General features: G+C 39.3%; 1 protein-coding gene across 21 annotated transcripts in view; it reads left to right on the top strand.

The window, feature by feature from the left end:
* The window catches only part of LOC124275994 (calcium/calmodulin-dependent protein kinase type II subunit delta-like), a 131087-nt gene that overhangs the window by 70784 nt on the left and 47393 nt on the right, over positions 1 to 12910 (top strand). For 18 of the 21 annotated variants that reach the window (XM_046711654.1, XM_046711788.1, XM_046711779.1 and 15 more), the window contains exons 7-10: positions 2800 to 2826; positions 2911 to 3013; positions 3403 to 3486; positions 3966 to 4060. In XM_046711654.1, the coding sequence (XP_046567610.1) occupies positions 2800 to 2826; positions 2911 to 3013; positions 3403 to 3486; positions 3966 to 4060 (309 nt within the window). The remainder of the gene's footprint in view (positions 1 to 2799; positions 2827 to 2910; positions 3014 to 3402; positions 3487 to 3965; positions 4061 to 12910) is intronic. The other 3 variants (XM_046711666.1, XM_046711724.1, XM_046711771.1) reach the window with 1 other exon arrangement.

The raw sequence follows: 12910 nt of genomic DNA on the forward strand, positions 1-12910 counted from the left end.
ATCAAAACAGTAATTGTATTCATTAATGTCAAACTTTAAGTGAATATATTATTATGAACAGGTTAAGTTGTAAGTGATATGTTACAGATGTTCAATTTTTTTAAGACAACTGTTTCATCTGTTTTTAACTTCCATCCTGCCAGCTTTACATTGGGGGCTCGTCAAGTTGCATTGATTTGTCGAATTGAAATGTGCGTCATAATTGCTTGAACACGGCTGACTATTTGTGGAGCTTCATAGAAATCAATAGGGATGGTTTGTGTTTTCAGAAATTTAATCTGATAAGATCCTTGAGAATCTGTAACACATCATGCCAGAAAGGTTTTTCCTACACTGTAAGAGTATCTGGAAGGTCATTTGCATTGAGAGTGTCCCCTCAGCAGTGACGTGACGTCCATTAACAAGCTTATTCCCGGAGAGTTATTCATGAAAACACAAGTTCAGTGGCTTTATGAAATTACTTGTCAAAAAGTTGTACACTGCCAAACATGGATGGAATACTGGATTACCTTCCTAGAATAAGACTGGAAATTATGGATTCTCTGTAAGAGCATTTCCAGATCATTGTGACATGGAGATGCCGCAACCTCCAAGAGCGCGTATCGATCCTATTGTTACACATACTTCTTTTTAACTGTCAGCCCGTATCAGAAACACAAACAGTTTGTTTTCCTTGATAATAATCAATCTGACAGTGTCTCTAATCTGATGAAGTGAATGAAATCTCTTTTGATGTGAATTTTAGTACAAACACAAACCTGGAACATGTAAACGGATACATTGAGGGCCATGCTGCGCCATGTTCTGGCAAATATGCCTCATTTAGGCATGACTTTACTGCTGTATGGCGGGGAAATTGTAACAAAAGTGATCTATGGAGTATTGGGTTCATGTGATTTAAAAAATATTTCATTCCTTTGTAGGACATTTGTCTGTGCAGGAACCGCTCTAATATCAAAAAGTTCCCCCACAAGTATTGCTGGGTCTAAATAGATCACCTTACCTCTCAAGTCTTGTTTTTAATCAAACAAGGTTCCCAATAAGTATTGCTAAGTCTAAATAGATCACCTTACCTCTCAAGGTCTGTTTTTAGTCACGAAAACGTTCCCAATAAGTATTCTTGTAAGCATTGTCATGGTAGGGCTCCTTTATTTTCAAGGCTTTTTACAAGACGTGGCTGTTAAGGTTAAGGTAACATAAATGTGATGTTGATGGTTGTTGATGGTTGTTGATGCAGTGTCCACTGGTTTGCCCAACCCTGTCTGGACATGCCACTGGAATATTGCTGACTTCAATACTTCAAAATAATGCTTAAGTATTTTCATTCTTGTATAAGCAACTGTTAGCTATTTTAGAGTTCTGAATTTTTAATGGGAAATATTATTTTCTTTCTTCTTTTTCTTCTGAAAAATTCTTCGCCCAAGACCCGGGTTCGAATCCCCACATGGGTACAATGTGTGAAGCCCATTTCTGGTGTCCCCCGCCGTGATGTTGCTGGAATATTGCTAAAAGCGGTGTAAAACCAAACTCATTCAGTCAGTCAGTCTGAAAACTTCTTGATTATTTTTGATGGAGGAAGCTATAAAAAAATCTCCCACTTCATAAGGCACATGCATTCTGTTAGTGTTGCTATGAACTTTTCGGAACAGATTTTCAGCTAACATCATAACAGCTGATATTATGACCCCTTGCTAAGAAACTCAACCTATGGACTAATGCATGTCCCTATGCCTATGCCTGTGGTTGGTTCATTAGCCTTGTTCTCATGCTGGAATGGTATAAATCTCCGTAACCCATTTGTGTCCCTAACATATGATATGGATGATACTGACCAGTATTATTGATAAAATGAACTAGACCTTGAGAGTATGATTTTCAAGAGATTAGGAAGGTGTTTGATTGTTGCAAAGCTCTAATACCCATGCAACAGGGCTAATAACATACAGTATAAATTAATTGTCTGAATAAATCACTTTATCAATGTCAATCATTTTATAAAATTATTTTCCTCCACATCAACATTCTTTGTTTACATGGCTTAGGCATTCTGTAGATTTTGCATGATTAAATTACCTTTTTATTTGAATATTCCATTTGGAAGTATTAAGTCTAAACATGTTTCATACAAATTTTATACTCGAAAAAATAATGATGCACATTTGAAAGTACATTCCTATTATGATAGTGCAATAAAAGACTACTCATTAAACATCTTCAGGCAGTTATCTATACAACTAATTTCCTCTCTAATTGGGAAGAGAAGCATTTAAGTAGCCCACTTCTCATAACAATTTAGGCTTCATATGCCTCTAGTTTGATAAGTAATAAAGTTATCAGAATACAGTAAACTCGGTTTATAACGAACATGCGTCTAATGCACTAACGATATAACAAACTGTGTCCTGGCCACTTGCTGTATATTGCAGTCTAAATACATACTCCAAAAGTGGTAACTTTGAATTCGTTATAACCCTAGTTTACTGCGTTAGTATGGATGAATCATTTTGTTAGTGTCTCATTATAAGCTTCAGTTGCTTGTTGAATCTAGGCACAAAGTAAGGTAGTAATATCAGGCACTTAGAGCTGTCTGATTTAATTAGGACAATCATCCAGTGACTTCACAATGAAAACAAAAAATGTTGATGTAGTTTAAGAAACACCATCTCCACAATTAGTCCAAGAAAATCATCGATCACATATTTTTCATCTGTGTTATATGTCATATATGTATGTATTTATATAAGGTTTTTTTCCAAAATGCCAGACATGTTAGTTATGATGCTCTCTGTTCCCTTACAGCCAGAGAACCAGCTTCTGTCCAGTAAAGTATGTATGTATTTTGTTATATGAGGTTTTGTTCTTTCAAAGATGTCACATATGCAGGTTATGATGCTCTCTGTTCACTTGCAGCCAGAGAACCTGCTTTTGGCCAGTAAAGCAAAAGGAGCTGCTGTCAAACTAGCTGATTTTGGCCTTGCCATTGAGGTACAGGGGGACCAGCAAGCATGGTTTGGTAAGAGTTACCTCCCTTTTATTGTTGGCAACCATTTTGATTTTAGTAGGAATAAAACAATGAAAGACTTTACTGACAGTAACCATCAAGCATTTCTAATTATTGACTTACCCTGTTAACTAGTTCAGTTTCTAATTTAGCCTACCATTTATGTTCTCCAACTCATGCTGTCCATCAAAAGATGACTAAAGCCTATCCTTCGGTTGTAATGCATCACAAAAGTGACAAGTCAAATGTTCACCTAAAAACAACAGGCACATGTGGTGTATTTATTCTGGATCTCAATCATGTTTATATGTTGACATGGCCTGAATAGTAGCTGCTCATGTGTTATCACTCTATGGCTGTCATGTTGATCTGAATGGTTCTGAAACAACTTGTGTTCACAGGTTTCGCTGGCACACCAGGTTACCTGTCTCCAGAAGTTCTCAGGAAAGACCCTTACGGAAAACCTGTAGATATCTGGGCTTGTGGTAAGTAGAAACTGCACTGAAATACTCTACATTGACTGAAGACACAAGGTTCAGTTTGTGGCAGTGCCAGAACTGGATGACCAATCAAAGGGAAACAACTCCTGTGAAATGTTGATTGTAGGATTCATGCCAAAATTTATTTACTATTCCTCATTAAGTACCCACTTCATTGTTTCTGAGAAATTACATGTAAAATGTTACACGTTATACTAATTAGTCTTTCATAATTAGTCGTATCTAATGTATTTGTGACTTGTACTGAAATCAAAGGGACATAACTCTTGTGATTGATTGTTAGAGAGCTGACTCGGTCTGTACCACAGTATCAAAGATTGGAAATAACTGGTCTTTGTCCAGTATGTTAACTATCGTTGTCCATCATTTCATAGTCAGGTAAAATGACAAAATTTAATTTATGTAAGAAAATTTGAGGCCAGTAGTTGATGAATAATACATTGAAATATATTGTTTGTTTTCAGGAGTGATATTATACATCTTGTTGGTGGGTTACCCTCCTTTCTGGGATGAAGACCAACATAGGTTATACGCTCAGATTAAGGCTGGTGCATATGATGTGAGTACAGTTTTGTTTGTTCATGTTAAAGCTATTGTTTGATTGTTTGCCCTTTCAAAGTGTTGGGGGCGGTGGGGTAGCCTAGTGGTTAAAGTGTTGGCTCGTCACGCCAAAGACTCGGGTTTGATTTCCCACAGGGTTACAATGTGTGAAGCCCATTTCTGGTGTCCCCTGCTGGAATATTGCTAAAAGCGGCATAAAACTGTACTCACTAATTCACTCCAAAGTGTTGTTTTTTGTTTATTGTTAAACACAACACTCAGTAATATTCCAGTTGTGATAGTGGTCTGTAAATATTGGAGTCTTGTCCAGACAATGTAGTGACTATCATGAGTTTCAGATGATGGCCTGGTGAAGACTACTTCTAACCCAGATCTTCATTGGGGGTATTTCAGACTTAGATGATGTAGATTGGGATTATGTATGGAAATGATAGCCTCAGTCTTGGAATGATGACTTACAAACACAATAAATATCATCCTTTCTAATTCTAGTCAAAATGACAGCTTGACCACCTGGAAATGCCAGCATTAAGGCAGCCCTATCGTTTAAAATGCAACACTTCACTGTGTGGAGTTATGTCCCTTAGGTAGTAGAATTGAATCCTGAGAGATCTCCCTGATATTAATTCTTGCTGTGTCAGCACAATACCTTTGGCGATGGGTTTGATCTTAGCGGTGAATATCTAGTACCTGCTCTCCCTTCTGCTGCCATATGGCTGGAATATTGCTGAGTGAAGCGTAAAACTTAACTCACTCACTCACTCAATTACAACACAGATATATTTGAGAATGTACACTGTTCTGTAACAAAGCCGTTGACTTATTTTGCATGATGTATTCAATATTTGTTATTTGAACTAACCAAATAAAGAAAGAAAGGGGTTAGTGGATGTTTAACTGGGATGGATGCAAAAATTCACTCTTATTTATAGACACATTGAGAAATCACTAGTTCTTGTGTGACTATTGACACAGTGTGCACGCTGTTGTAAAATGGGATTTAATTCACTTTCTGTATAGTATATTACACTGTAGTCTTGACCCGTGAAAATCCGTTTTAGAATTGGTCAGGAACCCACACTTATCGTAAGAGGCAACTAACGGGATCAGGTGGTCAGACTTGCTAACTTGGTTGGCACATGTCATCATATCCCAATTGATGCTTATGATGTTGATCACTGGATTGTCTGGTCCAGACTCCCATGTCATCATATCCCAATCGATGCTCATGATGTTGATCACTGGATTGTCTGATCCAAACTCTATTATTTACAGACCGCCTCCATATTACTGGAATATTACTGAGAGTAGCATTAAACAAGAAACCTAGCAACACTGTCGTCTTAGTCTGTGATTCTCATATTCCTCACATCGTATTGACAGAATATTGGCCTGAAGTATTTTGTTAAAGGGTTCCTGATATCTGAACTGCACACCAAGCACAAACCATACCAGCAGACATTCTTAATACTTGGAAATGCCAGCATGCACTCATCCAGAAAATGGAGACCTTGTCAAGTAACATCTTGTCAAATGGACTTGAGTTTGACAATAAGCCAAGACAGAACATATTCAAGCCAGGAATTCCAGATCTGAATATGTTGCCTCTCCACCCTGCCCCAACCTGCCCCAACCCAACCCACCCTACCCCACCCTGCCCCCCTGCTGTAATAAGAGCCTGGAAAACTGAGGTGTGATTGTCGCAGTAGATTACCTCATTGTGTGCAATCTTACATGACAGCAAGAATGATCAGCATGTCAGCTACTGGCTTGACATGCATGGTATTAACTATACAGTGGCCACTGTGAAACAGGCCACTGTTAAATGTTGCACTAAACAACTATCACTCCATGTCACCGCACACTGACGAATTCTCGCCTCTTGTACAGTTGAACACGCACGCTAGAAATGTTAAACACCTGGTTCACACTTGGGGCAGTCTAACGTGTATGACCTTAAACTTCCAACACTGACAGAACTACAGTCCTTTTGAGGTGATGTTGCACAAGCCATGTTAGATGGATGGTCACTTTGTGTAAGTGTGTTTTTCTGTATATCGCCCTCCCCTCCGCACTGTTTCAGACAACGTATGTGTGAACTGTGTCCCCTCAGCCAATCACTTTATGATTTAGGTCTTGCATATGCTGTGTGGACGTCATGATCAATAGGAATGTGGATGCATCCTTTGTTTTATGCATATTGCATTTGGCAAACTTTTTGTAAACACCTAAGTTTTAGAAGTTGCCATTCTTCAAAAAAAAATTGCAAAGGGATGTATTATTGCCATTTGATACTGTCAGTCTGAAATCCCTTTAGTAGCCATCTGTGATGACCTTTAATTTACAGTTAGTCAGTTCTTTGGTAGTCACGCTTAAAATCTTCTACACAGTTTTAAGTGACATTACATAAATGTCAGCCGGATAGACTCGTATTTCGCAATTCTGAAATTTTACTTGGATTTGAATAGGTTTAACTGGTTTAAGGGACATTTGGTTTTGCAGTTGAATAGAATCGTTTTCGTTGACAACAAGTGGCAGTTGAACTTTTATGATTGTGAAGTCAAAGGGCCATCATCGGTCAGTGTTAGCAAAGATCACAGACTGAGATGAAAGGTGGTGGGCTATGGTTGTTATTATGTTATTATTACATGCTAGTAGTGTTTGTTAGTTTATTAGCAGTCTATGATGGTCCTGACAGGCCTCTGTTATTTGCGGGGCGGTGGGGTAGCCTAATGGTTAAAGCGTTGGCTCGTCAGGCCGGACACCCGGGTTCGAATCCCCACAAGGGTACAAGGTGTGAAGCCCATTTCTGGTGTTCCCCGCCGTGATGTTGCTAGAATATTGCTAAAAGCGGCGTAAAACCAAACTCACTCACTCTGTTATTTGCACATCGTATGTAATGGAACACGTTCAAGTGAGAGTTTGTGATATTAGCAGGCTATCAGGTGTCATTTTCTGGGGATTAGCCATTAGTCCAAAGGCGCCCTGTTTATACTGTGTATTGGCATGACTACAAACTTGCCACAATCTGGGTTAGAACAGGCCTCCAGCCTCTAAAACATCTCGTACTAGGTGTTGGTGCCTTGCCTGTCACTCGGTGTTAAGGAAATATAACAAGGAGGGGTTGACCCAGACTTCTTATACAGTGTCTGGCTGGGGTATCCTTGCTAAACTGCACCATGGTATGTCAGTGAGCTACCCTGGGGCGATGGTGTAGCCTGGTGGTCAGAGCATTCGCTCATTATGCCGAAGACCCGGGTTCAATTCCCCACGTGTACAATATGTGATGCCCATTTCTGGTGTCCCCCTGCCGTGATATTGCTGGAATATTGGTCGAAGCAGGGTAAAACTCAACTCACTCACTCATCCAGTGAGCTACCTGTATAACACCAACATTACTCTCAACTAGTAAACGTGCACAGGGGCACATGCCACGCCACGCCATGCCATGCCACCATACCTCAATGGTTGCTCAGGATGAAAAATGGTTGCAACGACCTGTGAAACTGTTAGAGAATTTAAAGCACCGTATCAGCTGTTGAAGCAGTAACAGCTGGCTTTTGTCACAGAATAGCTTGAGACAGTATAAGACCAGGTGTAGTAGCCTAGTAGTTCATTGTGCATGATCCATGGTCAGTTATTAATTAACACAGGTGTTTAATTACTATTTATTCAATTTAATTTTATAATCTCACAGGTCCTTTTGCACTAGGTTATCTTTAACACGCTATGGATGTGAGTGTAATAAAAGCGTTACTTCAAGTCAGCTTTAGTTTGTTTGTGACCATATGCTCTTATCTGAATAACATTTGCCAGCATTTGCATATTTCTTTTTCATATTTGATATATGAAAAAAGCTGACTTTCGCTCTTTCAAGAGAAAGGATCAAGTTACATACATTGGTTTTATGACATAGCAAATCATTTTGTGGAAGTAAACTGTGCATGTCTGTGTTATAAAAGCTCATCTTACCTCATTTTCAAAATTTGTTATGTTTCTAAAATGAGATAGTAAATCATTGTCTGGAAATAACTTGTGCTTATCTGTTAAAAAAAGCTCAACTCATCTCATTTTCAAAGTTCATTCTGCATGACCAGGCAGGAGTTGAAATTTTTTCAAAACTCCTCTGGGCACAGGTTCTGTAAAGTTTCAAAATCCACTTCAGCAAATATTAATTTCACTTGATCAATTAACAATTTGGTTTCTTTTGCAAATAATCTTTATCAATTATAAACAACAAAACAGCTAATAAATCTAAACATTGCAAATATCGATTGAAGAAATACAATGCAAGTCATTCTAAGAATGCGCTAGGAAATTGCATTTTTTGTTTCATCATCAAACACATACATCAAAACATTTCAGTAGTTTGGCAGTACTGTACCACGGTAAAGTTTAATGTGGATACTTACTTGATCGACCGGAGAATTCCACACGACCTGGGCATCAGGCAATGGTATTTTTCAACCCCTGATGACCTGTATGGGGCATGGCACTAGCAGGTCATGCAGTGTACCCATGCTTAACCTTTATGTGGTTAATCCTAGATATTGGAGCTGGTTTTTCAGCAACGCATACTTGTTATAGAGATTTGGTGGTCGGACACATTGATTTGGTGGTGGGACACATTGATTTGGTGGTCGGACACATTGATTTGGTGGTCGGACACACTAATCTGGTGGTCGGACACACTGATTTGGTGGTCGGACACACTGATTTGGTGGTCGGACACACTTATTTGATGGTCGGACACTCTGATTTGGTGGTTGGACACTGATTTGGTGGTGGGACACACTTATTTGATGGTCGGACACATTGATTTGGTGGTCGGACACACTGATCTGGTGGTCGGACGCACTGATCTGGTGGTCGGACACACTGATCTGGTGGTCAGACGCACTGATCTGGTGGTCGGACACACTGATCTGGTGGTCGGACACACTGATTTGATTGATGCCTATCATTGCGTCCTATTCGCATAGATCGAGGCTGATGATGTTTATCACAGGATCGTCCTGTCCAGGCTCAGTTTACAGATAGAAACCACAGATCTTGAATATTACCGAGTGCAGCATTAAACAGCAAACAGATATTTTGGGTGGCATGCAGTATTGGCTGTGCTGATGCATCAGGCCATATTTTCTGCAATAGTCACTGCATCAACCCTGCATCACACACTGCTATGGTCCCTGTATCACTCACATCACCTGCTGCATCACTCACAACATCACTTGCTGCATCACTCACAACATCACCTGCTGCATCACTCACAACATCACCTGCTGCATCACACACTGCTACACTGCCTATATCACTCACATCACCTGCTGCATCACACACTGCTACACTGCCTATATCACTCACATCACCTGCTGCATCACACACTGTTACACTGCCTATATCACTCACATCACCTGCTGCATCACACACTGCATCTCTTGATGCCTCACTCATGTCATTCACTACATCACTTACGACATCACACGCTGCCTCACTGCATTACTTTTACATCACTTACTACATCATTTATTGCTGCATCACTGCTAAATCACTGATTGTATCATTCACTGCTTCTTTCATTGCATTACTTCCTTCATCACTCACTGCATCACTCGTAAGTTAGTTAGCACCCAGCCAATGCTGATGGGTTTCCCTGTCTTGGTATCCACAGTACATCACTGGGTTTCACATACACAGATTTCACTCAAGTGATATTCACAGTACATCACTGGGTTTCACATACACAGAGTTCACTCAAGTGATATTCACACTACATCACTGGGTTTCACATACACAGAGTTCACTCAAGTGATATTCACACTACATCACTGGGTTTCACTTACACAGATTTCACTCAAGTGATATTCACACTACATCACTGGGTTTCACTTACACAGATTTCACTCAAGTGATATTCACACTACATCACTGGGTTTCACATACACAGAGTTCACTCAAGTGATATTCACACTACATCACTGGGTTTCACATACACAGAGTTCACACAAGTGATATTCACACTACATCACTGGGTTTCACATACACAGATTTCACTCCAGTGATATTCACACTACATCACTGGGTTTCACTTACACAGATTTCACTCAAGTGATATTCACACTACATCACTGGGTTTCACTTACACAGATTTCACTCAAGTGATATTCACACTACATCACTGGGTTTCACATACACAGGTTTCACTCAAGTGATATTCACACTACATCACTGGGTTTCACATACATGGGTTTCACTCAAGTGATATTCACACTACATCACTGGGTTTCACATGTCGAGCACAAGCACATGGCATGTAATGTTGTATCTGGTATTCATGAACTGAATAAAGCCAATTTAACATTGGTAGCAGAGCGTAACCAAAGAATTTTGCACAGAAAGTGAAAGTGTGCGTATTGGTAACAGAAAATGGCTACATTCTACAAAATGCCACCGAAGTTTGAAAGTCAAACGTATGACGAATGGAAGACTGAGATAGCAATATGGCGGAGAATTACCGAACTGAAACCCGAGAAGCAGGCATTAGCGGTAACATTATCATTGTCAGGTAAGGCGAGACACAAAGCACTAGAAATTCCAGCCAACGACTTAGATAATGAAAATGGAATGGATACACTTCTTAATTCCTTGGATGGTGCATTCTTGAAAGAAAAGAAAGAAAGTGCATAAAATGAAGCTTATTCGAACTTTGAAATTTTCAAGAAATTGGACAGTGTGAATATGATTGAATATATTTTGGAATTCGAACAGAGGTACAACAGGTCAAAAAAGTTTGATATGACTCTATCAGATGCAGTATTAGCATTCAAGTTATTGGACAATGCAAATGTAAAAGAAAGACAATTAGCACTCACAGCATGTGGAGATTTGTCGTTTGCTCCCATGAAGAGTGCCATGAAAAGAATCTTTGGGGATATATTACACTAGTTAACATCACATACATAGGTTTCACTCCAATGATATTCACAGTACATCACTGGGTTTCACATACATAGGTTTCACTCAAGTGATATTCACACTACATCACTGGGTTTCACATACACAGATTTCACTCAAGTGATATTCACACTACATCACTGTTTGACATACATGGGTTTCACTCTTGTGATATGTCCACTACATCACTGGGTTTCACACACATGGGTTTCACTCTTGTGATATCTCCACTACATCACTGGGTTTCACATACATGGGTCTCATTCCAGTTATATCTCCACTACATCACTGGGTTTCACACACATGGGTTTCACTCTTGTGATATGTCCACTACATCACTGGGTTTCACACACATGGGTTTCACTCTTGTGATATCTCCACTACATCACTGGGTTTCACATACATGGGTTTGACATACATGGGTTTCACTCTTGTAATATCTCCACTATATCACTGGGTTTCACACACATGGGTTTCACTCTTGTGATATCTCCACTACATCACTGGGTTTCACATACATGAGTTTCATTCCAGTTATATCTCCACTACATCACTGGGTTTCACATACATGAGTTTCACTCTTGTGATATCTCCACTACATCACTGGGTTTCACACACATGGGTTTCACTCTTGTGATATCTCCACTACATCACTGGGTTTCACATACATGGGTTTGACATACATGGGTTTCACTCTTGTAATATCTCCACTATATCACTGGGTTTCACACACATGGGTTTCACTCTTGTGATATCTCCACTACATCACTGGGTTTCACATACATGGGTTTCACTCTTGTGACATCTCCACTACATCACTGGGTTTCACATTCATGGATTTCACTCTTGTGATATCTCCACTTCATCACTGGGTTTCACATCAAGCCGACACCCTATCATTTAGCTGAAATCTGGTAGTGTTCTGAGGAGTTGTGTAAAACCCAACTCACTTACGTCAGATTGAATTAACTTACTCAGAACGAACTGAGAACCTGCTTAGAAGATGTGACATTTAACATGTAACTGATCATGCAAATGGCAATGTTGGTCAATCCAGTAAGATTAGATTTAAACATTTTCTGTTTTTCTCTTAAATTCATCAGCGTTTGTCCCTTATTTCTATAAAAATCTTCTTTGGAACCGTGTTTTGTTACCAGTTAATTCGTGTTTGAAAATAATCTTATCGAACTCATTATAAAGCAAGGTAAGCTTGGATACAACATTTCTTCCTTCTCAGATTTCACAACCTACAATCAGTTTAAGTTTATATTAGGTTCGGTTTTCTTATTTGTCAAGATTAACATGAAATGTCAGAAGGGGACAGGAATCGGATGAAGATTAATACAATTTGTTGACTGAAGTGCTTATGACAACTCTGCAATATGAGGAATATGTGGTTCCCATAGATTCTATATTACTTTGTAGGAATACATCCACGTGTTTAAGTGTGTTTACTTATCCAGAATGTTTCACCAGCATTGCCATTAATTCTTGTGCCAGTGAATATGTCTTATCTAAACTACTGTATATTCTCGAGAATAATGCGTACGCAAGCTATATATGTTCCTAGAGCCTTGCAGTCACATATATATTACAAAAGTTCAGCTCTGATCAAATCATCACAATTTCCACTTGATTAACTGCCATGGGTTTTGTAATGTCATACTGTGCCCTTGTGTAAATATGGCTGTTCTGATGTGGTACAGATGAGTGGTTTTGTTTAACGATGTCTTGAATCATTATCTAATGGTTTCCAGACTTTGGTATCAGGTGATAATCAGGTGAATATATACTGCCCCAAACAATTTAAACAACGCCCACAGTAGGAAGGCAGTATGTTGCAATACTCACCAACTATGACAGATCTGCTATAGCCATATGAACAACAGGGGTG

This window comes from Haliotis rubra, unplaced genomic scaffold (assembly GCF_003918875.1).
Source record: "Haliotis rubra isolate DU_JTF1 unplaced genomic scaffold, ASM391887v1 Scf105, whole genome shotgun sequence".
In the NCBI taxonomy this organism is placed as follows: Eukaryota; Metazoa; Mollusca; class Gastropoda; order Lepetellida; family Haliotidae; genus Haliotis; species Haliotis rubra.